Genomic DNA, 25,740 nt, shown 5'->3' with positions numbered 1-25,740 from the left:
CAGTCACAGCTAGTGAGCAGAGTGGGGGCCAGGCCAATGGTCACAAAGTGCAGTTCAGGATCAAGCTGCACTTTGCTATGGGGTGCGCTAGACAGGGGGAGGAGCCAGGAGAGGCAGCGAGGGACCTGAGAAGATTGGGGCTTCTCTATAAAAAATGATTGAACAGAGCAAGTAGAACATGTTTGTGTTTTTTTTTTAAATAGATACAACCACTTTAAAACTCAGCGCTGCATCAAGATATACAAAAGAAAATAAACGTTTTTTTGGTCTCTATTTAGTGACAAGACTTACATAATGCCTGACTAAACCTAGACTACAACCACTTCGCTACACACTGAATGTTGGTATCAGGCAATATATTGCTATTTGTGAGTAACATTTACTTTCTGCTGGTACAAGTGAGTACTGTTTACATAAATGCAGTAAAAATGGCAGCCATCCACCAAGTGAAAATACATTTTTAATAATTCTTTCCCCAAGCCCTGTAACTATATTAACTATAACTTACAAACAATACATAGGGCTTCACTAATTAGATATATTTACACACTGGCATATCCAAGGAAATGTGCTTTAACCACTTAAGCCCCGGACCAATATGCAGCTAAAGGACCAAAAGGTGTTTTTACAATTTGGCACTGCGCTGCTTTAACTGGTAATTGCACGGTCATGCAATTTTGTACCGAAACAAAATTTGCGTCCTTTTCTTCCCACAAATTGGGCTTTCTTTTGATGGTATTTGATTGCGTCTGCGATTTTTATTTTTTGCGATATAAATGGAAAAAGACCGTAAGTTTTGAAAAAAATAGATTTTTCTTATAACAAAAAGTAAAACATATCGAATAAACTAAATTTTAGTCAAACATGTAGGCCAAAATGTATTCAACCACATGTCTTTAGTAAAAAAAAAAAATCGCAATAAGCGTATATTTATTGGTTTTCGCAAAGGTTATAGCGTCTACAAACTAGGGTAAATTTTCTGGAATTTACACAGCTTTTAACTAGGGTGGTGATCAAGGGGTTAAACCTTTATTAGGGGGGGTAGGGGGCTACCCTGGACCTAAAGCCAACTGCCCTAACACTTTTTTCTGTCACGAATGACACGAAATGCAGTGATCAGAAAATAAATTATCACTGCAATCAGTGACACTGTGACAGGGGGCTGATCGGGGGTGACTGGGGGGGTTGTGTGCCTATGTGTGACTGTGTCAGTGTACTGTTAAGTGCAACTCACAGTTCTGATGTCTTCTCTCTCCTCAGCGTCGGTCGAAAAGACCGCCACGAGGAGAGATGATATCACTTCCCCCTGCCTGTGTTTACACTTACACAGGCAGGGCGGGCAGAGGCGGCAGATGATTCGCTGGGAGCGATCGCGAGGGGGTGGCTAGAAACAAATAGCCGCCCCCTCATCCCGAATCGCTCCCAGACGAATACCGACCGCCGCATGTACCGGGGGGGGGGTCCCGATTGGACCCCCGACCCACGTCTAGGCAGGGACGTACCGGCACGTCCATCTGCCTGTACGTGCCATTCTGCCGACGTATATTTACATGCAGCAGTCGTTAAGTGGTTAAGATGTTTTTCAATGTACAACAAAACTGTCAATGTGTTTCTTTTACTGTGTATAGAAAAGTTAGGCAGTACAGTATATGCAAAACTCTGACATTACCTGTACTATTTATCACAGAACAGATTTTTGTTTTACTGGTACAAGAAACAATTGTAAATAGGATCTATTGCATGATATAGGTATGTGCAAATACAGGCTTAATATATCATGCAAGTAGAGCTTACTGAAGTTTTTCCTCTTCACCGAGTTGTTCCCAAAGATCCAACATTTCCGTAGAAATGTCATCAAATCCAATTTTTGGCGTGTCCTTAAGATAATTAATTCGGTATTCTTGGGTGAAAATATCCCTTGCAGACATGGGTTTTTTTATAACCCTGTTACTCATCAAATCAAAAGCAGTTATGAACCCAGATTTCTCAGAGATTACATTTGTAGATTTCTTTTCGGGATCTTTGGGGCCCTTGATTAAACCAGTTTCTTCACAGCTTTTGTTGGTGTTTGTGTCACTTGAAGAGCACAATATTGTAACAGGTTGTAGGTTTTTGCCTTTCGAATTTTTAAAAGCAGTCCCTTTACTCCAATTATCATCAGACGTTTCCAGGCTATTATTTGACATGGTGTTCTCATATTCTGTGGGTTTTCCAGCAGTATTGCATTCAAATTCCCTGTCCGCTTCATCATCTTTAACATGTTCTGTGCTGGAATGCTGCGGTCTGTTATGGTTATGCCAAATACCACTGTTGGCTGATGGATCTGTTATAAGGGCTTCCGTCTCGTTTTCCAGTTTCCCATCACTATTATTTAAATGCGTGTGCGCATTCCGTTCAAAAGGATCAGTAGATGCAACAATCATATCATTGCCATCATTTGCTTTTGAAGAATCTTTAATGTTCACATCAGCTTCTGTAAACTGTGCATTGACACTGTCAACTTCTTTGAGTACTGGATTGGAGTACACAGACTTCAGGGTAGTCTCAACAGCACTGAGCACGGATTCCTATGATAGAGGACCAATATGAACAAATCAAACACACATGTGGTTTTGCTGCAAGATTACGTCAATGATTAGATTACGTCAATGCACCTTACATGACTTTCTCTTCTTTCAGCTATAACAATGTAAACCTTTTCTTTCTTACGGCATCATACTGCACAACATACAAGGGACAGAAAAACTAAAATGGAGTGCCTAAAAGGCCACTGGCATATATGAGGCCTAACAACCAATGAAACAGAGAAGGTCAGTGGCAGTATGTCAAGGAGTTCATGCATTAAGAAAGGATGGAGGATAAAACACTAATGTAGCCTGGAACACAGTTGGTATTTTTATTTACTTAAATGTTTGTAGAAGCAAAGGAAAAATGAAAGAGACTAAGCAGTGCAAATAACCTTAAAATTGGATCTTTCTATGGTTTAGTTTTACACAGGGCATAGCATAGACATAAGGTTTGCATAATAAAGCAGATACAAAGATCATTGTTTTGGAATGTAACTGTAAATTTATATACAACCCTAATACCAAAAAATATGAAATATTGTGTAAAAGCTACATAAAAACAGAATGCAATGGTTTGCAAATCTCATAAACCTATATTTTATTCTTAATAGCAAAATAAAAAACGTAAAATGTTTTTGAGAAACAAAGAAGGTCATTTTGAACATGATGTCAGCAACGTCTCAAAAAAGTAAGTAGTACTAATAAGGAAGAGCTGGAAGATAATTTTGAAACTAATTAGATGTATTGGCAACTTATAAATAACATTAATGGCTTTAAAAAGAGCATCTTAGAGAGTCAGAGTGTCTCAGAAGTAAAGCCGGGCAGAGATTCCCCAATCTGTGAAAAGCTGCGTCTACAAATTGTCAAACAATTTCAGAATAATGTTCCTCAATGTAAAATTGCAAAGACTTTAAATATATCACCATCTACAGTACATAAAATCAAAATATTCCAAAAATCTGGAGAAAGGGATGCTACACTGTAGTACACCTGGCCCTGTCCCAACTTTTTTTTTTTTTTTTTTAGACATGTTGCGGTCATCAATTTCAAAATGACCTTATTTTTTTATTTAAATAGTACATTTTATCAATTCATATATTTGATATGTTTTTTATTTTCTATAGTGAATAAAAATATGGCTTTGTGAGATTTGCAAAAAATTGCATTTTGTTTTTATGTAGATTTTACACAGCATCCCAACTTTTTTGGATATGGGGTTGGAAGTAAGAAAGCAATTAGGTCTGTTATGAACAACAAAAAAAATGTTTTAATGTAGCGAGTATTGTAAGTGCTGTGTTCCAGCAGAAGTATGGGTGATTTGCCGTCTGCTGCCAGGTATACAAAGAGTGCCACAGACTTATGCCGCGTACACAGGACCGTTTTTCGCGATGTGAAAAATGACATTTTAATATCATTAAAAACGATGTGTGGGCTCCAGAGCATTTTTCACGACGTTAAAAATGGGCATTAAAAATTTAGAACATGCTTTAAATCGTTTTTCACGTTTTCATTTTTAAACGTAGTAAAAAATGGTTGTGTGTGGGCTTTAACGACGTGAAAATAACGTGCATGCTCAGAAGCAAGTTATGAGACGGGAGCGCTCGTTCTGGTAAAACTAGCGTTCGTAATGGAGATATCACATTCATCATGCTGTAACAGACTGAAAAGCGCGAATCATCTCTCACCAAACTTTTACTAACACGAAATCAGCAAAAGATCGTGTGTAGGCAAGGCAGGCTTAACAATAATCGGGTTGAAAAAAAAGTCGTTTTTTCTAGACCATTAAAAATGGTTGTGTGTACGCGGAATTTGTGCTTCTTCACCATTCAAGAGAAGCCTTGTATCAGTGAATAGCAGAGATGCAGGCAGATTTTATCATATCTATGATGAAGAAGCACTAAGCTCATTATAGCATACCATATCATTCTGTAATGGAAGTTATTTAATCCCTTCATGACTAGTGTGAAAACAAACTTTAACACTCAAGCCCACTTTTGCAACTTTGATGTGTTATTCATCGCAAATTCTTATGCCGCGTACACACGACCGTTTTTCATGTCATGGAAAAAAAACAAAGTTTTTCTCGATGTGATTCCTCTCAAGCCTGCCTTGCATACACACGATTGTGATAATGGCACCACCCTTTGGGCTGATTATGCAAATTTCCCTTCTTATAACTTGCTTCTGAGCATGCGTGGTTTTTTTTCTCTGTCGTTAAAGCCTACACATGACCATTTTTCACGACGAGAAAAACGACAACTTGAAACAGGACGACGAGAAAAAATAGAGCAGGTTCTAAATTTTTGATGCCTACAGCCTACACACGATTGTTTTTAATGACCAATTTAAATATTTTTCTCGTCATGAAAAACGGTTTGTGTGTACGCGGCATTAGTGTATTCAGGTGGATTATACCTTATTTTTTTTCAGGACAGACTGGGCTTTCATTTGGTTGGAAATATTAATGGATAATTCCTGACTCTTTTTTATTATGAAAGGGAAACTAGCCCCATAAAGCCTTTTTCTAAATTTTTGCAGGATATTTTTACACCATTACCATGACCCACCACCAAAAAAAACTCCTACTCCTGACAATTGCAGCAAAACCACATGTGTGTTTGATTTGTTCTTTGTATTCGTAGTAGGACCAAGAAACAACAGTGCATTTATGACACTGACACTAAATATAAAACTTTTTTTTCCTTAACTTAAAGCACAGTCCCAGCATGGGGAAATTTATTTTTTAAAAGTCAGCAGCTACAAATACTGCTAACTTTTAATATAAGGACACTTACGTGTCCAGGGAGCCAGCGGTGTCGACACCCAAAGCCGATCCGTCCATCGGCTTCGAGTGCAGGCACTAGCATTTCAAGTAAGGGAAACCCGCAGTGAAGCCTTCAGGCACTCTCTGAATGGTCTCATCGTCTTCTGAGACACACACAGGTCCCAAAAATCCACAGGGGGGGGGGGAAGGAGGAGGGCCGGATAAGACCACGGAAGTGACGTAGCTTGCTGTGGAGATATGGGATGGAAGACTCAAAGAAAACATACAAAAAAGGTATGAAAAAAATGAAAACGTTTTTTTTTTAAAATGAGGGGAGTGGGGTGGTCAATTGTTTGAGACCGAGTTCTCTTTTTGTGTGGAACTCCGCTTTAAATACACTGACCCTAATACTGCCACTTCCACTAATTGACACCAAGACTAACCGTAACTATCACACTGCCACTAAATGCCATGAACTCTGACACTGAGACACTCAATAAACTAGGGCAAGCAATGAAGTTAATCTTTCTTTATTTTTTTCTTCAACATTTTTTTTATGAAGACATGTCTGCTAGTGAGGAGAAAAAGATACAATTAATCAGATCCTCCTTGCTAGAAGTAAAGTGCGTTGTTTATCCTCTTCACAGAGGAAAAACAACACGTGCAGGCTACAGATTGAATTATCACTGTGATAGCCACTCAGAGGCTATCACAGTGATCATGTTCCCAGGATTCTGTTCCCCCAGGTCCCCATTGTTGGTAGAAGAACAAGGGCTGTCACCAACAGTCCAGTCGCTGTGCTGGGAGCGCACAATCGAGCACACTACAAGCACAAACACAAGAACACATGTATGTGATGCCCAGGTTTAAAGCCCAGCTCCTGGGCACTGCACATATGTTTTACCGTTTTGAAAAGGGGTTAAAATGACACATGGAATTCCACTTCAATGACTGCCTTAGTAAGCACTACATTTTATAAGAAGGGGGGGGGGGCAGTTCACGGTCCCTCAGACTGTTGGGGGGCCGGACTATAGTTTAAAAAAATTATGAACCTATGCACACATCTTATTTGAAGTACAAAAAAAACAGGAAAAAAAATACAATATTTAAAATAAAGAACAATTTTAATCAACATAAACTTATTAGGAAGAACAGGGTGGATGCAGTCAGGTGGAAGGAAGGACAGGGTGGATGCAGTCAGGTGGAAGGAAGGACAGGGTGGATGCAGTCAGGTGGAGGGTAGAATAGAGTTGGAGCAGCCAAGTCGAGGGTAGAACAGAGTGGGAGCAGCCAGGTGGAGTGGAGGACAGGGTGGATGCAGTCAGGTGGAGGGGAGGACAGAGTGGGAGCAGCCAGGCGGAGGGTAGAATAGAGTGGGAGCAGCCAGGTGGAGGGTAGAATAGTGGGAGCAGCCAGGTGGAGGGTAGAATAGAGTTGGAGCAGCCAGGTGGAGGGTAGAACAGAGTGGGAGCAGCCAGGTGGAAGGTAGAATAGAGTTGGAGCAGCCAGGTGGAGGGTAGAAGAGAGTGTGAGCAGCCAGGTGAAAGAAAGGACAGGATGGATGCAGTCAGGTAGAAGGAAGGACAGGGTGGATGCAGTCAGGTGGAAGGAAGGACAGGGTGGATGCAGTCAGGTGAAAGGAAGGACAGGGTGGATGCAGTCAGGTGGAAGGAAGGACAGGGTGGATGCAGTCAGGTGGAAGGAAGGACAGGGTGGATGCAGTCAGGTGGAAGGAAGGACAGGGTGGATGCAGTCAGGTGGAAGGAAGGACAGGGTGGATGCAGTCAGGTGGAGGGTAGAATAGAGTGGGAGCAGCCAGGTGGAAGGTAGAATAGAGTTGGAGCAGCCAGGTGGAGTGGAGGACAGGGTGGATGCAATCAGGTGGAGGGGAGGACAGATTGGGAGCAGCCAGGTGGAGGGTAGAATAGAGTGGGAGCAGCCAGGTGGAAGGTAGAATAGAGTTGGAGCAGCCAGGTGGAGAGTAGAACAGAGTGGAAGCAGCCAGGTGGAAGGTAGAACAGAGTTGGAGCAGCCAGGTGAAAGGTAGAACAGAGTGGGAGCAGCCAGATAGATGGGAGGTAAGTTCTTACCTTGGAGGGTAATAAAAGAATCACTGGCTCCCTCCACTCGACAAAATTATGGCATTTCTTCTCCTCTCTTCCTATTCCCCCTCCTGCTCGGCATGTTGGGGGCTAAACTCCTCTCAGGGAATCATCATGGGGCCTGCTGGTATCCAGGACTACAATTCCCATAATGCTCTAGTTTGCCAGCTATTGGCTCTGAATGTAGCCAATAGGAGCAGGCATTGCCAGGTTAATGCTCTGCTCAAGGAGAGGGAGGGGTGGAATTCCCCCGCAGCTGAAGCTCTGCCTGTGTCCCTTCTCAGAGCCTGTCAGTTTAGTCGCCACTGCCCTGTCACTAGTTTCAGTCCACGTGCCGGGAAAATCACACTGGCGGGCTGTAGTTTGAGGACCCCTGGTTTACACCCAAGACTAAATGTGTTAGATATGAAAAAGGGAATATTTTCTTGAAACTAAGGACGACAAGAACATTTTTTTACTGTTATTTAAAGGGAATGCATAACCCAAACGTATTTTATAGATAAATACTATAGGAAACTATTAGAACCTCTGCCTGTGGCCGTACTGGGCATTCTAAATAGTCACCATTGTCACTGAGACTAAAAGGGAATTCCAAATTTAGAGTTGTCACCAAAAAAAGAGGTAAGAAAAAATCTTTCAATGAAGACAACAGTTCTTGTAACAACCCTCTAAGAACTGGATTCCTGTCACTTTGTAGATCTCCTTTTACTTCCTGTCGTGTTTTCAGTACAGGAAGTAAAAATAAATCTCTTCCCTACTAAAACCAAATTTTTTGGCTGCACATACACTTTAACCCCTTCACGCCGATGTAACACATATATAGTGACCTTTTTGTTGTGGGGCCGCATATGTGTGTCTCCCTTTGTGCAGGGAGCGCCCTGCACAGCGCATTACCAGCACAGAGAACGGGGTCTCACCAAGAGCCTAGGACCCTGTACTAACAATCAGGACCCAGAGCTCCCAATTCCAGTTCACCTGATCACTGTGGAAGCCTTTGATTGGGTAACACAGTAATCAGTCACTGTGAGGTCCACTCCTGTGTTTCTCGCTCTGTGAATAGAGGAGAGAGATACATTGTATCGCTACGTACTACGGGTACAAACAACAAATCACATACACATGTGGTATTGCTGCGATCGTCAGGAGAAGGAGAATTTATTTTGGGTTGTTCTTTGGTGATAGGTTATGGTAGTTACAAGAAGTATATAGGACTGACCAAAGAAAAATTTCTGCATCAATCTGATTTTCATGCTGAACATTCTTCTTGCAATAACTGATCTGCAGGCTTCATGCACAACAGATGGAGAATACCGTATATATTAAAGTAAGGAATGGACCATTACCTTATTCTGTAACATTACTTGAGTTTTATCTGGAGTTAAATTAACATCTACAAATGAAGCAGGGACAACAATATTCATGAAAAACACAGGATAAGAACGAGAAGTTGTATGTTCGCTATAGTATGATCGAACCATCTAAAAAAATAGTAAAGGAAAGAAACATAGTAAGAAATAAATGATGTGAAATCAGTATAGTTCCTAAAAATTAATACATAAAATATCCACGGTGCTTGATCCATTAGCACAAAAAGACAAATCAATAACTTCTTGCAAATATCAACAAATAATTTTTACATAAGCTTTAAAAAAAGATCCAAAGGATACAATAGTTAACCATCTGTGAAAGAAAAAGTCATTATTAACATACCAGTATAGTATTGAGCATAACGCATAACCACTGGGGACACAGTATCAGGGGAAAAATGAAATATATAAACTCAAAGAGGATTTTAAATAATAGTTTGTTAAGCAACAATTTAAACCGGGGTCTCAAACTGGAGGCCCTCCGACTGTTGGGAAACTACAAGTCCCATGAGGCATTGCATGGCTGAAAGTTACAAACATGACTCCCACAGGCAGAGGCATGATGGGACTTGTAGTTTCACAACAGCTTGATGGCTGGCAGTTTGAGACCCCTGGATTAAACCAAACACTATAGAAGGCCGGTTTCACATATGTGCAAATTGGATGCGCTTTTTTTTAATTCGCATGACATGTGAGTGTGACCGGCTCTCAATGGCCAGTTTCATGTTGAACCTGTATGCGAGTAGGTCAATGTCTGGCATCCCTCACCTGCTGGGTCAAAACACGTTAGGATGAAGGGGGCACTCCTGCAGTCCAGACATTGAAGAATTCTGCCTGCCAACTGCCCATACCTGGAATGTGCATGGTGGACAGGCCTGGAATGTGAAGCTCCAACCAAGCCAGATTCTGGTAGGTATTTCTTTTAGCTGTAAGAGTACTGATTTCTCCTTGGTGGTTGATGCACAACACTGTTGTGGCATTTTCCAACTGAATTCAGGTCAGATGATTTTGCAGTCAAGAGTTCCAGTGTTGCAGGAACAACTGAATTACTCTGAGCTCCAGAACTCAGATTTGGAGGAGACGAGCTTCTTCCAAAAGTATCCTATACTGAGGCTATATCCATGACTTCTCTCAAGCAAGACAGGATAGCATTTTGTCATGAAAACCTTTCAAACCATTGGTAGGATGCATTTCCCTGACCCCTTGCTGGACCAATGACACACCATGCCAGGGCAAGCCTGGTTTTGCGGGTCAGGTATATTTGGCAGTCAGGGACAGAGCCCTCCTATCCCACGCAGACAGAACATTAAGTTGCAATGTTCTGCAGTGAAATTAGGCATGCAGAACTTCCTTGAAGGAGGCCACCATTAGGCCCAGAACCCTTATGCAAAAGTGGAGGGTCAATCGACTCCTCCACTGCAAAGTCTGACAGAAGGAGCAGAGGGGTCTGGAGTTTCTTCTGAGAGAGAGGGCTGACTCCACAGGGCCTAAACAGTCTGCCACCAGTCAAGGTACATGTGTACTGCCTCAAAAAGGACCAAAAATAGGATTTTTAAAACAGCTTACCTGTAAAAATCAGTTTCTTGGAGTACACCTTGGGACACAGAGCCTTAGTCATTACTTAATGGGTTAAGGTTCACCAGCGGTGATTGGACACTGGCACAACCAACTGTTCCCCTCCATATAACCCCTCCCATCAGGGAAGTACCTCAGTTTTGTAGCAAGCAATAAGGTTCCCATAAGAAGGGGGGGGACCTCTGTGTCCCGTGGTGTACTCCAAGAAAAGGATTTTACAGGTAAGCTGTTTTAAAAATCGTATTTTCTTTTCTCGTACACCACGGGACACAGAGCCTTAGTCATTACATAATGGGACATCCCAGAGCAATGCTCCATATGAAGGGTGGGTGACACAGATCAAGCAGGCCGCCATGGACAAGAAGCTTTATACTGCTGCCTGCAGCACACTTCATCCGAAGGCAGCATCCTCTTGTCCTTTCACATCCACTTGATAGAATTTGGAAAATGTGTGGACTGAGGACCAAGTTGCAGCTTTGCAGATCTGAGCCAATAAAGCCTGGTGGTGCACTGCCCACGAACCACTTATCGCCCTGGTAGAGTGCGCCCTAACAGAAAAAGGAGTCGTCCTATTCTTTAAACCATAGGCTTGAATAATTGTCTGTCGAATCCACCTGGAGATAGTGGATTTTGATGCCGCTTGTTCCTTCCTGGGACCATCTGGCAAAATAAACAAAACATCTTGTAACGGAATGACCCGTGACACCCAGAGACCTTTGAAAGATGAGGGGTACTCCGGTGCCAGCGTCACTAATAACTCTTTACCCAGTCTGTGTAAATTAACTTTTCTGATAACGGATGAACTGGAAAATAGCATGCACTCTGCAGGGATTTTAATAAGCCCAGGGAGGAGACAGGTGATTCAGTTAACTCCGAAGAGGGCAACTTGAATGCAGTTCACACTGTTTCAGCATAACATTGTACCTGTGACCTTAGCATCTGGGAAGCAGAAAAGGGTTCCTCTGAAATCCCTGATTCATCCGACTCCTCATTCCTGTCCTCTGTAGGTGTTACCTCATCCTCATCCTTTCACCTCTTCAGATTTTTCTGAAAGGGGATCTAAAACCACCAAAGGAGATCTGCTTCGCTTTTTGTCCTTTTGCAAGGACTTTGCGATTAGCAGAGCGATCTTACCTTCTAATTTTTACCATGGCTGCAGTAAAAGTGTCCTCAGTGACATATGCAGGACCAGGGGCCACCGGAGAAATTGTTACCCCTGATAGTGGCAATGGCTCCTCCTGTATAGGTATGCCAAAATTTAAAGGGGAGGAGGGTACTGGTCAGGCACGGCTAGAGCCCCCTGTCTCAGGCGGCCGTACTTTCTTGTCTTTCTTAGTCCCTGAATTCCTTCTAAGGGAAGACATATTACAAAGCAACAAGTCGAGGTACCAAAATACATATACTACTGTGCTCAGTTTAGCAATCTACATAAAGTATGCAACTTAAAACGCAGTTTCATGCTACAGAGTGGGTGTCTCTCTTGGTAGTGCCCCACCAACCACATAGAGCTTACGTGCCCCTGACTGCTGCTGTGCCCCAAAGGAAGAGCTGCTGGCCTCTGAGATCCTTTTATGGCTCCTGTTTGAGCGTCATTTTTCAAGTCAGCGTGCCTGTGCCCGTGTGCATGTACGCTCGTAATCCCCCCTTCTTCTCCACCCCAACCTCCCTATCTAGAGACAGGGGACATGGCAGGAGAAAGGGGTCATTTTCCTCTTGATGGGAATACTCCCATAGGAGTGTTCAGAAACAGGGTTCCCCTGGATGAATGAACCACAGCCCTGAACCTGTAAAGCACTTTGTGGCTAACTCAAAATGTTGCACTAAGGTGGCTAAGGTGAGCACCTAAGGCATAGTCTACTGCCCAGGTAGCACATTACAGGCTGGATCAATGCCTTGCTCCCAGCAGCATCTGGGTATGGCTTGAAGGGCAAATCTGGAAGCTGCAACACTATGCCCCAGTAGCTCTGCAGCAAAATTTAGAATACTTGAAGAAAAAAATCATACTGAGATACTGTCCGTTTTCATCTGATCCGATCAGCTAGACATATGGTGAACAGATCCCCATCTGTCTGTTTATGGTGGACTGGATCAAATCGGATGCAGGTGGGTGTAAACAGACACATGTCCATTTACATCAGTCTCTCCATAGAGAACAAGGGGTGGTCTGATCGTTTCTGCCTGAAACCTGACAGCCTAACGCAAATGGTCTACTCGTGTTAAAAGGGGCCTAGAGACTTGTTCACATAGGGCATACACAGCGTATACCCATTCAAGACCGTGTTGGGAAGTGTTGCGTTGTTTCCTGTGCAGGCAGTCCCATTGATATAATTTAGAATGTAGCAAACTGCACGAAGAGAGCCATTGCACCCAATTTGACATCCATGTAGGTCTGGGTGCATGTCCCTGAGTTCACACTCTCTGTTTCGGGGTCGTGCACCCACACCCACACGGATGTCAGGTTGGGAGCAGCGGCTATGCCTGTGTAACCGTTGCATCCCAATTGATATAGATGGGAACATCTGTGCATCCCAATGCAGGTAAACATGGCCCTCCAGGGACATACACTTTAGTATGCCACATGTTAATGATGATTTAGTAGCAATTTAGCAGGGATTTTGAAAGTTATGTTGTGTTTGTGTGCACTAATAATGATTTTAGCAAATTTTTTGTGAAAATTGCGATTTGATGAACATTTGCGCAATTATTGCAGGCCCCAAAAAAACGAATCAGTAGCACTTTTTTATTCTACAGGTCATGTCCTTTTAGAAAATGCATGCTCTTTTTTAAAGCTGTAAGTGAAAAATGTTAACCTCTGGATTTTTAGAGCAAATTGTTTTTATTTACAGTTTTGCGTACCTTCAGTTTTTACAATTTCACATTTTCGCAATTTAAAATTTACAAATATTTGTTATTTAATAACAGTTTTAGCTTTTTTATTTAGCAGTAATTTAGCAGGAATTTTGTAAATGTTGCCATGCATGTACCCACTAATCATAATTTTAGTGTATTTTTTATAAAAAAAGGGCAAATTGAACATTTGCGCAACTATTATGGTACCTAAAAAAATCAGTAGCACATTTTTTTTAATTCTATAGGTCATAAGCTTTCAGAATGTCTATGATTTGAGGGGCATTTTACAAATTCTGAAAGCTGTAAGGGGAAAAAGTGTAACCTCCAGCTTTTTAGAGTTAATTGTTTTTATTTACTGTATTATGCACCGTCGGTTTTCACAATTTCACAAAAAGGTACAATTTTAAATGTATAAATATTTGCTATTTATTAACTCAATATAGTTTTATCCTTTATATTTATTAGGAATTATCAGGAATTTTGTAAATATTGCCATGTATGAATCCACTAATAATGAATTCAGTTTATTTTTTGTGAAAATATTGTTTTGATAAACATATTCGCAAATATCGCAGGGCCTTAAAAATCAGTAGCACATTCTTTTTATTCTACTGGCCATGTGCTTTCAGAAAATATATAGTTTGGTGGGTCTTTTACAAACTCTGAAAGCTGTAAATGAAAAATGAACCTCCAGATGTTTAGGGAAATGTTTGCGTATGTTAAATTTTCACCATTTCTCAAAAAGGCGAAAATTGTAATAAACAAATATTTGTTATTTATTAATTCAATACAGGTTTAGCTTTTATATTTAGTAGGTATTTAGCAGAAATTTTGTAAAATTTGCTTTGTTTGCATCTGCTAATAATGTTTTGAGTATTTTTAGCAAATATATTGTTTTGATAAACATTTGTGCAAATATCACAGGGCCTTAAAAAAAAATCTGTAGCACCTACTTTTTTCTACAGGTCATGTGCATTTAGAAAATATATGGTTTCAGGGGGTCTTTTACAAACCCCGAAAGCTGTAAATGAAAAATGAAAACCTCCCGATTTTTTTAGATATTTGGATATTTACATTTTTGCGTATATGTTGTATTTTCACCATTTTGCAAAAAGGAACAATTTCAAATGAACAAATATTAGATATTTATTAACGGTTAGTTTTTATATTTAATAAGAATTTTGTTAAATTTGCTGCGAAAAATTATTTCAGTGTATTTTTTGCGAAAATATTGTTTTGCTAAACATTTGCCTAAATATCATTGGGCCCTAAAAATCAGAAGCACCTTACTTTGTTCTCCTGGTCATGTGCTTTCAGAAAATATATGGTTTGAGGGTCTTTTACAAACTTTCAAAGCTGTACAGGAAAAATAAAAAAGCAATCAAAAAATTGCAAAAATTGGCTGGCTAGCGAAGTTTAAAGGAGTTGTAAAGAGAATAAACCTTCTGTATGTGGCAACCTCCCCAGCACCCCCTAAATACTTACCTGAGCCCTATCTCTCTCCAGCGGTGTCCACGAGTGTGTCAATAACCAGTTCAGCCGCACCAGCCGCGTCCCTGTATGCATGCGCGGCGGAACGGCGATTGTTTGAGTCTAGTTCCCGTTTCCTGTATCTGAACTCTCGTTGTGACCTGAATTGATACTGACTACTCTGCTCTTCTCCTGGACCTGACCCTCAGCTTGCTTAACGGACCTTGCCCTGCTATCTGTGCTTGACCCCCGGCCTGCATCTCGGACCTGCCACTTGTCTCCGGCCCCTGACCTTCTGCTTGCGTTTTGGACTTGTTACTTGTCTCCTGTGCTAGACCCTCAGCCTGCACCCTGAACCAGACTTCTGCCTCCTTGTTCTGATCCCTGTTTGTTCTCTGGACTTGTATCTTCAGCTAGGGTCCTGCAAAGAGCTGCACCTCTCTGTGTTTGACCCTCAGCCTGCTCTTGTTGGATTACTTTCTTGTCTTTGCACAGCTGTTTCGCTCTACCAAGATCACCCTGCAAGACCTACCCATCCTGCTACCAGCCAGTGCTGCAGCGCCATTGGCTCCCACGGCTGTCAATCAAAGTCAGCTAGCCAATCAGAAGAGAGGGGGGCGGGGCTAGGTCAAGGCTCCATGTCTGAATGGACACACGGAGCTGTGACTCATAGCAAGCTGCTTGCTGTAGAGGCACTCGACAAGATGGAGGGACCAAGAGCAGCGAAGAGGAGGACGTGGGCTGCTCTGCAAAACCAACTGCACAGAGGAATTAAGTATAACATTTTTTTTTTCTAAACAAAACTTTACAATCATTTGAAAAGTGGAGGGCAGGGCCTGGCAGTGAAAAGGTTAAAAGTCAGCAGCTACGGTATTTGTAGGTGGTGACTTATTTTTTTTGGTGGAGCCTGGAGCTACTCTTTAATGTATGCTTTTACTCCCTGTATGACATGTTTAACGAGATACCAACATATCTACTTCTTTGGTATACATTTACAGTGATTTTACGTATAACTTTTTTGGTGCTTTCTGGTGTGTCTATACTGTAGTAATAAAGAGTACACTTGTTTGATGTTCTAGACCCAGCAATTCATTTAATTCCACTAAGAAATGTATTACATAATGACTGTAATATTGTCCTGTTTTTATTGAGATGCAAATCACTCATTCTATTAATTTCACTGTTTTCTAATGAAGTGACCTCTGCTGTCTGTATGTAAGATATTATTATCTACCATTTACTAGAATCAGATATTTTATACAAATGGGTATATGTATGTGACCATGTGCCTTTAGATTTATGTTTTTTTTTTATTTGGACTTGTTTTTTTAGCCCTGAAGAGAGGGAGTGTGTTTGGTCCCCTGAAATGTGCTGAATCTATTTTGCTAAGAATCAATTTTTTTCATTAAAGAGGAGCTCCGGTCTCTCCCAAAAAAATGTAAAGTTAGCAGTTACAAATACTGTAGCTGCTGGATTTACTATAAGACACTTACCTGCCCTGGATCCAGCGCTGTCCTCAACCAAGTAGATTCTTCAATCGGCTTCGGGCCCAGGTGCTGGCATCTTGACTAAGGCTGGCCATACATTATACAATGTTCATGTACAATTTTCCTTTAGATTTACCATAACCATATAATATAAGGTCAAACCTAAACACTTTCAATCTGTATGCAATCAGGCAGGTCCTTGAACTACATAGTTGAAGGTAAATCTAAAGCTTTTAACAGTTCATGCATGAGATGTGTCCCAGAAAGCTGAAGAGGAAGGAGTGGGTGATGAAATTGCATTTGGATTCACCGCAGTGATTTGTCCAAAAGAGGGGGAGCGGGTACCCGTCAAAATCAGGTACCCACTTCTCCCCCTCCAATATAAGTGCCAAATTTAAAGAAGTAGGGGGGGGAGGAGGAGGAAGTGTGTGACTCCCGCTTTTGGGTAAAGTTACGCTTTAAAATTTCCTTGGACTCTTGTACATTTGGCACTCTCACTGTATTGTATAAGAGTGGATTTCCAACTGGGTCCTTGGGTCCTTTCCCTTTTTCCTGAGGAACGTCACCATTTTGTGGAGTGCTACCGAATTGGAGCCAATGTGCCCAGTGACATTTTCAGTGACCCTTAGAAAATCCGAATCCGCTGTCCTGTTTGTTCTTGTGTTTCCACCTTTTTTTTTCATCCAGAAAAAAGTTTTTATTTGAATACATACAGTCCAAAAGTCAGTAATAGCACTCATTTGCCACACACATAATCCAAAAAACATATGGAGCATTGCACGTTCAAATCAACAACAATTATCATGAAACATGTATCTTAGATTTATATACAACCATAGAGTGCAGCAAAAGTGTTAAATGTTTTAACCTACTAACCACAATCCATCTTCCGTACCTCAAAATTGCAGCGTTATCCCACATTCAGTCCCAACATTCCATCCATAATTAAATCCTCCGGGGTGAGCCCGTTACCTCTAACAACGGACCTCAAATCTTCTCAAATTTACTGATAGATGATTTTTTCCATTCTCTTTGTATTTCCCACCATACCAATTTATTCCTTGACCATAGGAGGGGATTTAGATTTCCAATGTAGCATTATCAGTTTACGAGCTAGAAAAAGGGTTCTTGTAAGGGCTTCTCTGGTGTGGACAAGGGGGCACTCTTTACGTCTAGAGGAAAAGAGATTTCACCTCCAAATACGGAAAGGTTTTTTCACAGTAAGAGCTGTGAAAATGTGGAACAGACTCCCTCCAGAGGTGGTTCTGGCCAGCTCAGTAGATTGCTTTAAGAAAGGCCTGGATTCTTTCCTAAATGTACAGAATATAACTGAGTACTAAGATTTGTAGGTAAAGTTGATCCAGGGTAAATCCGATTGCCTCTCGGGGGATCAGGAAGGATTTTTTTCCCCTGCTGTAGCAAATTGGATCATGCTCTGCTGGGGTTTTTTGCCTTCCTCTGGATCAACTGTGGGTATGGAGTTGGGTGTATAGGATTGTACTGTGTTTTTTTTTTTTGTTTTTTTTTTGTGGTTGAACTGGATGGACTTGTGTCTTTTTTCAACCTGACTAACTATGTAACTATGTAACTATGTGGTGTTCCCAGTCAAATCTCTCTAAAAAGGTTCAGCAAGCAGTGTTTGGGGGCTAACGGGGCTGACAGCTGGTACACAATGTTCAAGGTATCAGTCACCTCCTTCCAATATACATGTAGTTTGAGGCAGGGCTATAGCATGTGGATCAGATCGCCATGATCCCGCTTGCATCTGGTGCATGTTGGTGTAATGGTGTGTAGTAAACTCTCAAAAGGGTTTGTGTTTCCACCTTAATTAAGACACTGTCCTTTCTTCCTTGTGCCCTGCTCCAAAGCATTCAAAGAAAATTACCCTCCATTTTCTGGATATATTCAGCTGTCAGAGTCTATCTGAAAGCCACAACCTCTATATGAAAAACAGACTCTCTTTTTGTCTTGCCAACAGGGACTCGAAAAGGACACCCTGCTTCCACGTCCCCTATTTCCAGCTGGATAAAACAACTCATTGTAAGAGATTATACACTGATGGATATGGCACCTTGGTAAGTCCACCATCTGGCCTTCAGTTTATACATTATCCAGGTTCTGTGTTTAGTTAAGTCTCAAAATAAAAGACCATTATGCAATTTGCAGTAGTTTCTGCAACATAAAGTATGAACAATAGTTCTATGAAATAGAGCTAAACAAGATTGTGTTTATATTTGGTTAGATTTTCAGGTGGGGTTTGCAGGACATACAGTTCTTGCTTCCCTGAATTGCACATTTGCTTTAAAAAAAAATATGGTAGTGCATGTGCAATTTAGTGTGCATTACTTTCATATCATATTCAGTAAAGCAGCATAGAATATTACAAACCAAAACAGACAAAAACATGTATAAAATACAAAAGACAATAAAAACAAATAAAATTGTATTGTCTACAGTTACCTTCAATATTTCCTTGTGATGAACTGGTCGCTGGTTAATGAAAATAAAACTCCTTTCTGAACTTGAAGAACCAGTCACACTGCTGTCTGCCTCTCGCTTTGGAAGAAACCCATGAATTCTGATCTGCTAACATAAGAAAAGACAAATATATTCTGCTCTAGGGGTGGCCACACACATTCAATTTCTCACCTATGTGATGGCCCAATGTATTCAGCAGGTAAGGCAAGAGTAAGACCTACCTAGGGGGCAAAATTTTCAAATTGATACAATGGGCTTATTCATTCTTGTTCTACTTACAAAATAGAAGCAGGCATTTAACATTTTTACTGCCACCAACAGAAGGTTTGAATCGGTGGCAGCAGGCGATTTACACATACCTCTGGCTGCTACAGCTGGTACACTTCCAGCTGCGAAAGAGTTAATCATGAATGTGCTCTTTTAGCGCACTGGCCTATATACACATCCAGGACAGGCAAATGTCTCTTTTTTCCAGCAAAATATACACCTGTCTAGGACAAGATCTATGTAAAGCATAACTAAAACCCAAAAATATAAATGTTATATGCTGCAGCTTACCAGTCTACTTTTCCTTTATTTTGAACTTAAACAGATCTACCTTTGTTCAAACCCATTACATGGTAAAATGATGGGACTAGTAATTTAAAGAAATACGATTTTTTAAGCCCCCAGAAAGTGACAAGAGCCAATTTCTGTACCTGCTAAAAAAAAATAAGATAAAGTTTTTTTCACAGTTTTTTAAGCTCACAGGAAGTGACAAGAGGTATTTTCTGTACTAGCTACAAAATGTTATTTTCCAGTTTTACAGTTTAGCTTTAATGCGTGCATCATAACAAACAGGCTTATTAACATATTAAGCTACATGTGTTCTGTAAGTTTCATGCATCCTTTTTGTATCATTTACAAATTTGGTGAAAACCCTGGGAAAAATCGATCAAAAATTGGTGGGTGCCAATACTAAAAGGGGCTTACGACCATGTGACCTTTTGTCAATGTGTTATAGGGATCATTTAACCACTTAAGACCCGGACCAAAATGCAGCTAAAGGACCTTGCCCCTTTTTGCGATTCGGCACTGCGTCACTTTAACTGACAATTGCGCGGTCGGGCGACGTGGCTTCCAATCAAAATTGGCGCCTTTTTTCCCCACAAATAGAACTTTCTTTTGGTGGTATTTGATCACCTCTGCGGTTTTTATTTTTTGCGCTATAAACAAAAATAGAGCGACAATTTTGAAAAAAATGCAATAGTTTTTACTTTTTGCTATAATAAATATCCCCCCAAAAAATATAAAAGAAATATGTTTTTACTCAGTTTAGGGGGATACGTATTCTTCTACCTATTTTTGGTAAAAAAATCGCAATAAGCGTTTATCGGTTGGTTTGCGCAAAATGTATAGCGTTTACAAAATAGGGGATAGTTTTATTGCATTTTTATAAAAAAAAATTTTTTACTACTAATGGCAGCGATCAACGATTTTTTTTTCGTGACTGCGACATTATGGCGGACACTTCGGACAATTTTGACACATTTTTGGGACCATTGTCATTTTCACAGCAAAAAATGCATTTAAAATGCATTGTTTATTGTGAAAATGACAGTTGCAGTTTGGGAGTTAACCACAAGGGGGCGTGATGGGGTTATGTGTTCCCTGAAGTGTGTTTACAACTGTAGGGGGGTGTGGCTGTAGGTGTAACGTCATTGATTGTGTCCCCCTATAAAAGGGATGACACGATCGATGCAGCCGCCACAGTGAAGCACGGGGAAGCCGTGTTTACACACAGCTCTCCCCGTTCTTCAGCTCCGGGGACTGATTGCGGGTCTCCAGCGGCGATTGGGTCTGCTGGTCCCGCAGCTTCGCACCGGGTCCCGGGAGCGCGCCGCGGGCGCGCGCCCACGAACCATGGCTGGGTACTAGTACAGGACGTACCTGTACGTACATGTGCCCAGCCGTGCCATTTTGCTGATGTATATGTGCAGGAGGCGGACCTTAAGTGGTTAAAGGACAACCTTTTGAACCTTTAGAAAAAAGTGAAACAGGGACAGTGCACTTTCAAAGCCTGTGTGGCTCCAGGTAGGGAAGACAAAGAAATACAAATGCAGTTTTCCAAGCACTGATTGGCAAGTAGTAGTCCAGAAAGCCACTAACCTTCCCTTTAGTTTGGAATGAGCAAAACTACGTATGTAGGCAAGACAATATACAGGTCTCTGAGAACAGTAAATATTGTATGAGCTACTGAATGTTCAAATAAACTGCCATGTATGCCTAAGACAGGTCTCAATGAGCTTGATATGCAGTGATAAGTTCTATTCTGCTTAACATGGGGATATGGCATGAAGAATATAAGCAACCCAAATGATCAAGTATACAACATCGATAGGTCTATAAAATACTAACCTCTGAATCATCTTGGTGTTGGAAAGGAACCATACTGTTCATGACTGTTGTCCCCAAAAGTGACATTAGTGCCATTTTGTGATCTGATACTTTGTTCTTCTGCCATATAACCACCTATAACAATAGATCATACAATTTAGAATTATGAAACAGTGTCAGAAAAAGTGCAAAGAAGAGGCAGAAAAAAGGGCACAACATACTCAAAAGTTCCCTATTAAAAGTTGTAAAATATTTCTGCTACCCTTATAACTCCATACTTATGCATCCACAAGTAATTGAAAATTAGAATATATATATTAGCAAAACCATGAAGATTAGTAGAATATAATTTATTTTTTTAATTGCAGCAAAAAGGATAATCACTATGCTTTACATTTACTAGCAATGCTTGTAAACAAAGTGTCTAATTCGCATGTGCCGAATATTGAGCTCAGTCCACATTCATTTAAATACACACCTGAAGGTTAAGCACCAACAACACTAATTAATTTTGTAGACGTTAAGTATTTACTGGAACCATAGTGCAACCAATAGGGCAACAGTGGAGAATAGTAGGACATTGATATTAAAAGTATTATATTATATTGCTCAAATACATCTGCACACATCTTATACATGTACCGTCACAAACTGAGGAGCATTAAAGATATTTGAAAGTTAAATGCCAAAGCAGTTTTTGAGCAAGAAAGAATTGTTAAAAAGCATTACCTGAACTATTTATTTTCTGGAAGAAATAATTAATTTCTCTATACATCCTGTTCAGATTGTTCAATATACAGTATTTAACCAAAAGAACATTTAAAATGTTCACCACTGCCATGTACCTCTCAAAAGTAACTGATCAACATTGGGTCCAATAGATTATGTTCTTTAAACCCATTTCTTATTCCTAACAATGTTTAAATCCATTCGTAAAACATGGAGTAATCTTGCAGCAAGATAAACACTGCACTGCATTCAACCTTAGCACTAAATTCATTTACCCGTGAACAATTAAGTATTCTGTCGATTTTCCCCTTGCAACAGTTAGTACTGTAGCTTGTTCCTATTAAACTGAAGCCAAAATTAAAGCAAAACTCCAGGAACAAAATACATCAGTCATATTTTATTTAATATGCAATATTTTAATAAAATTGTCAGTGCCTTCTAATGCCACATAAACACGATCGGAAATTCCGACAAGAAAAGTCTGATGTGAGCTTTTGATTGTAAATTTCGACCGTGTGTATGCTCAATCATACTTTTGCCGTCGAAAAATTCCTGCCAACTAAAGATTGAGAGCAGGTTCTCTATTTTTCAGACGGAAAAATATCGGAAAATCTACTCGTCTGTATGCAATTCCGACGCACAAAAAAAACATGCATGCTCAGAATCAAACAAAAGAGCCGAACTGCCTATTGAACTTCATTGATCTCGGCTTGTTGTACATCTTGTACCTCACCGCGTTCTTGATGGTCGGAATTTCTGACATGATTTGTGTGACCGAGTGTATGCAACACAAGTTTGAGCCAAAATTCCGTCAGAAAAAATCCAAGATTTTCTTGTTGGAATTTCCGATCGTGTGTACGCGGCATTACAGTGTAACCCATGACTAAACCCAGGTATACTGTTTGCAACCACTAGCCTTTAACATCTGGATATAATGACATTTTCTCTTTTCCAATGTCATCAGAAGGTTATGGACACCTTCAATGACGTTGCTGCGTTGGATGGGAGCATTAACTAACAAAATCTATGCCCAATTCCCGCAATTCCAGTATTCAAGAAGATTTGAAGGCCTGTATGACACAATGCCATGGGACTGAGCTTCCCGACAAACATTATTTTTAAGGAATATAAGGAGCAATGAAGAATATGAGAGAACATTTAATGCCCTTAATAGAAGGTTTACATTTATTTATTTATTTATATAAACACTTTAAAAACAGTATGTAAACCCAAAATGTTTTTTTTTCTGTATGTTAGTCAAAATGCCTCACTGTATGCAGTTTTCCTAAGCAAATCATATATCGTGAATCTGTTGCAAAGCTTGAAGATCCTGCCAGATTCAGCAGTTTGTTGCAGGCTGAAAAGGCTAACACACTGCCGTGCAATTAGCAGCAGCATTTTCAGAATTTTATGTGCGCCAATTCAGTTGCCCATTGGGCAGCCTATCAGATTAACTTGTTGGACAGCTTAATTCCCACTGACAACACTTTTAGTTGTGAGGTAATGGCTTGATATTGTCAACCTGTAACAGGATATGCTGTTAATAGCAGGATCTCTGGCGGAAATATAACATTCGCTGGATCCGCCCATGGACACCTGGTTGGCTTATCGGATCTACCACTTTTTAAAATTCACTACCGCCAAACATGGAGACTTGCGGATTTTAAAGGCCTATGTCAGGACATGTCCTGCGATCCACATCATTTGTTTCACCTACACAAACTGCTAGTCGCCCCCCTCCTGAAGGTTTTGTTCCATCATAAATACATAGGTGGGAGAGGCTTTCCACATGACCTTTACCCCTGCCCAGGTGCAACAAACACTTTGGTTCGCACAAAAATCCTCCATCGCTAACAAGTTTCCGGAGCAGGACTTCAAGATTTTATTGTGCTAGCATAGCATCACCTCAACCCTGCATAAGATCTTCTCGAACACATCAAGGGTTTTGCTGGAGATGTGGCTGAGAGGACAGTACTTATTTGCACATTTTCTGGAGTTGCCCTTTTGGGGCCAAATACGTCAGTTTGTGTTATGGCTCATGGCAGTAGAATTGGATACTTGCCCTTTGAGCTACTTGCTTCATCTCAACAGGGTACCCATCTCGCTGTACAAATCTTGAATTCTGGTACATTTGTTAAATACAGCAAGAGCTTGTATCCCTGGCCTCTAGAAACAACACGTCACTCCCCCCATTGCTCTGTGGCTGTGTAAATTTAAACGACATCCAATGGAAAAATGTTGTGACACACGGTATCCTTGGTTGATCTTTTTCTGCTTTGCCACTCACCAGGAGCTGCTGTGCCACTCTGATACATGTTGCCTACTTGTAGTCCTGGCCTCTCAAACCTACAAAATTCAGTCCAGAATGTTTAGTGGATATATACCTGCTTTCCTGGTTGAGCATTGCTGCTTTTGGTTCTCTTTCCTCCTTTCTCACCTTCTCCTCTCCCTCCCCCACCTCCGTATCTCCCTTGTAATTTGTTTCTCTCTTCTATCGTTTATAGAATATATATAAAAAAAATGTTAAATGGCATAGGGCTTGGCTCTCCAGCAGGCAGCCAACTCAGAAGCCTTGAAGGGTTCTTGTAGAGGTCATCTCTGCCTTACTCTGTAGATCACTAGAAACTCCTTTTTGGTTGTTATTTAAGCACAGCTCTCTGTGGTTGCGTCTGAGACGTTGCCATCGTTGATGTGAGCATGAATTGTATTGCTCATGTCGTTTGTTAAATAAAGAAATTTAGATGGCAGGATCTCCAGGCAAGAAACTCCAAAATAAATTCCCAAAAAGTACATTGAGATTTGATGCCAAAAATGTTGAACAATAACTTTTGGGTTTACATATACTTTGGGTATAGCACTGAAAGGGTTACGGAAGATACACATTCACAAATTCACATAACCAGCTGACTAGGTTCCTAGTATGGCCAACTGGGTGTATTGCTTGTAAACTATTCCTCAGAAAGGACATCTGAAAATACAAGCTCATAAACACGTGCATCTGTTGGGTTTTAGCAGTTCTCATGCTAGTCTTGATTTCAGTTATAGATGCCTGGTAGTTGGATATCCTAGCCCTGACAACTCTAATTGAGATGGTTTCTGCATGCAAACTGATTGCTTAAAATGTTTTTATTTTTTAAATGTCTACACAGATAGATTTATTGGAAGGAAGTATTCAGAAAACCGACAATGCTTATGATTCTATGGTGCAGACCATAGAACAGTCCTACCAAAGAATATAAAAAGGAATATTACAATATACCATACACAAATATTTCTAACTATAGTTTGTTATTCTCCTTAGTAGGCAGAAATGTGTAACTAAAAACTAATGACAAAGTACTAAATAGAACATTTTGAGAAAGACATTGTCTCGAATGTATGTGTCCACAGACACATTTTTAGGCACACTTTATATTATGATGAGGTGTGTTTTGTACGGTGTCTGGTAGCATGCAATTTCAGTATGTGTTATCCAGGGGAGAGGAACATTTCTGTAAAGCTGTAGTAAAATTTGTGCATGATATGTTACATGCAGTACTTTTAATCCTTAACGAAGTTAAAACTGCATTAAATATTCAGCAAGCAGAAAGATTAAATCATGCAGAAACACAATGGTAAAAACAACAGTACAGAACTAATGCAAGTTATAGGTACAGTTCTAGATAAATGAGAACAAAAAACTAGAAGAAGGCGATTTACTAAACAAAAGAACCAAAAAAAGGGGATGGGGACTGCAGGACAGAGAAATAAGTGGCCAAACGGCCCAACACCTTGTGTGTTCCAACTGACTTCTTTGTCGGGAGCAAGGATCTCATTTTCTGTATCAATGTACACTCCTACTGCTACAGGTAGTCAAAGAAATATTGCCAACAATGACACACATAGCATGTATAACCTTACAGATGATATACAGTATCTTACAAAAGTGAGTACACCCCTCACATTTTTGTAAAAATTTTATTATATCTTTTCATG

General features: G+C 40.5%; 1 protein-coding gene across 5 annotated transcripts in view; it reads right to left on the bottom strand.

Annotated features, from left to right (window-relative positions):
* The window catches only part of PMS1 (PMS1 homolog 1, mismatch repair system component), a 140,356-nt gene that overhangs the window by 32,356 nt on the left and 82,260 nt on the right, over window positions 1-25,740 (bottom strand). For 4 of the 5 annotated variants that reach the window (XM_040357157.1, XM_040357155.1, XM_040357156.1 and 1 more), the window contains exons 6-9: window positions 21,058-21,171; window positions 18,643-18,768; window positions 8,777-8,911; window positions 1,795-2,567 (exon numbers count right to left, since the gene is read on the bottom strand). In XM_040357157.1, coding sequence (XP_040213091.1) covers window positions 1,795-2,567; window positions 8,777-8,911; window positions 18,643-18,768; window positions 21,058-21,171 — 1,148 coding nt within the window. The remainder of the gene's footprint in view (window positions 1-1,794; window positions 2,568-8,776; window positions 8,912-18,642; window positions 18,769-21,057; window positions 21,172-25,740) is intronic. The other variant, XM_040357159.1, reaches the window with a different exon arrangement.

The sequence above is a fragment of the Rana temporaria genome, chromosome 6, assembly GCF_905171775.1.
Source record: "Rana temporaria chromosome 6, aRanTem1.1, whole genome shotgun sequence".
In the NCBI taxonomy this organism is placed as follows: domain Eukaryota; kingdom Metazoa; phylum Chordata; class Amphibia; order Anura; family Ranidae; genus Rana; species Rana temporaria.
The sequence above is the reverse complement of the archived record's forward strand: the minus strand, read 5'-3'. Positions and strand labels throughout refer to the sequence as shown.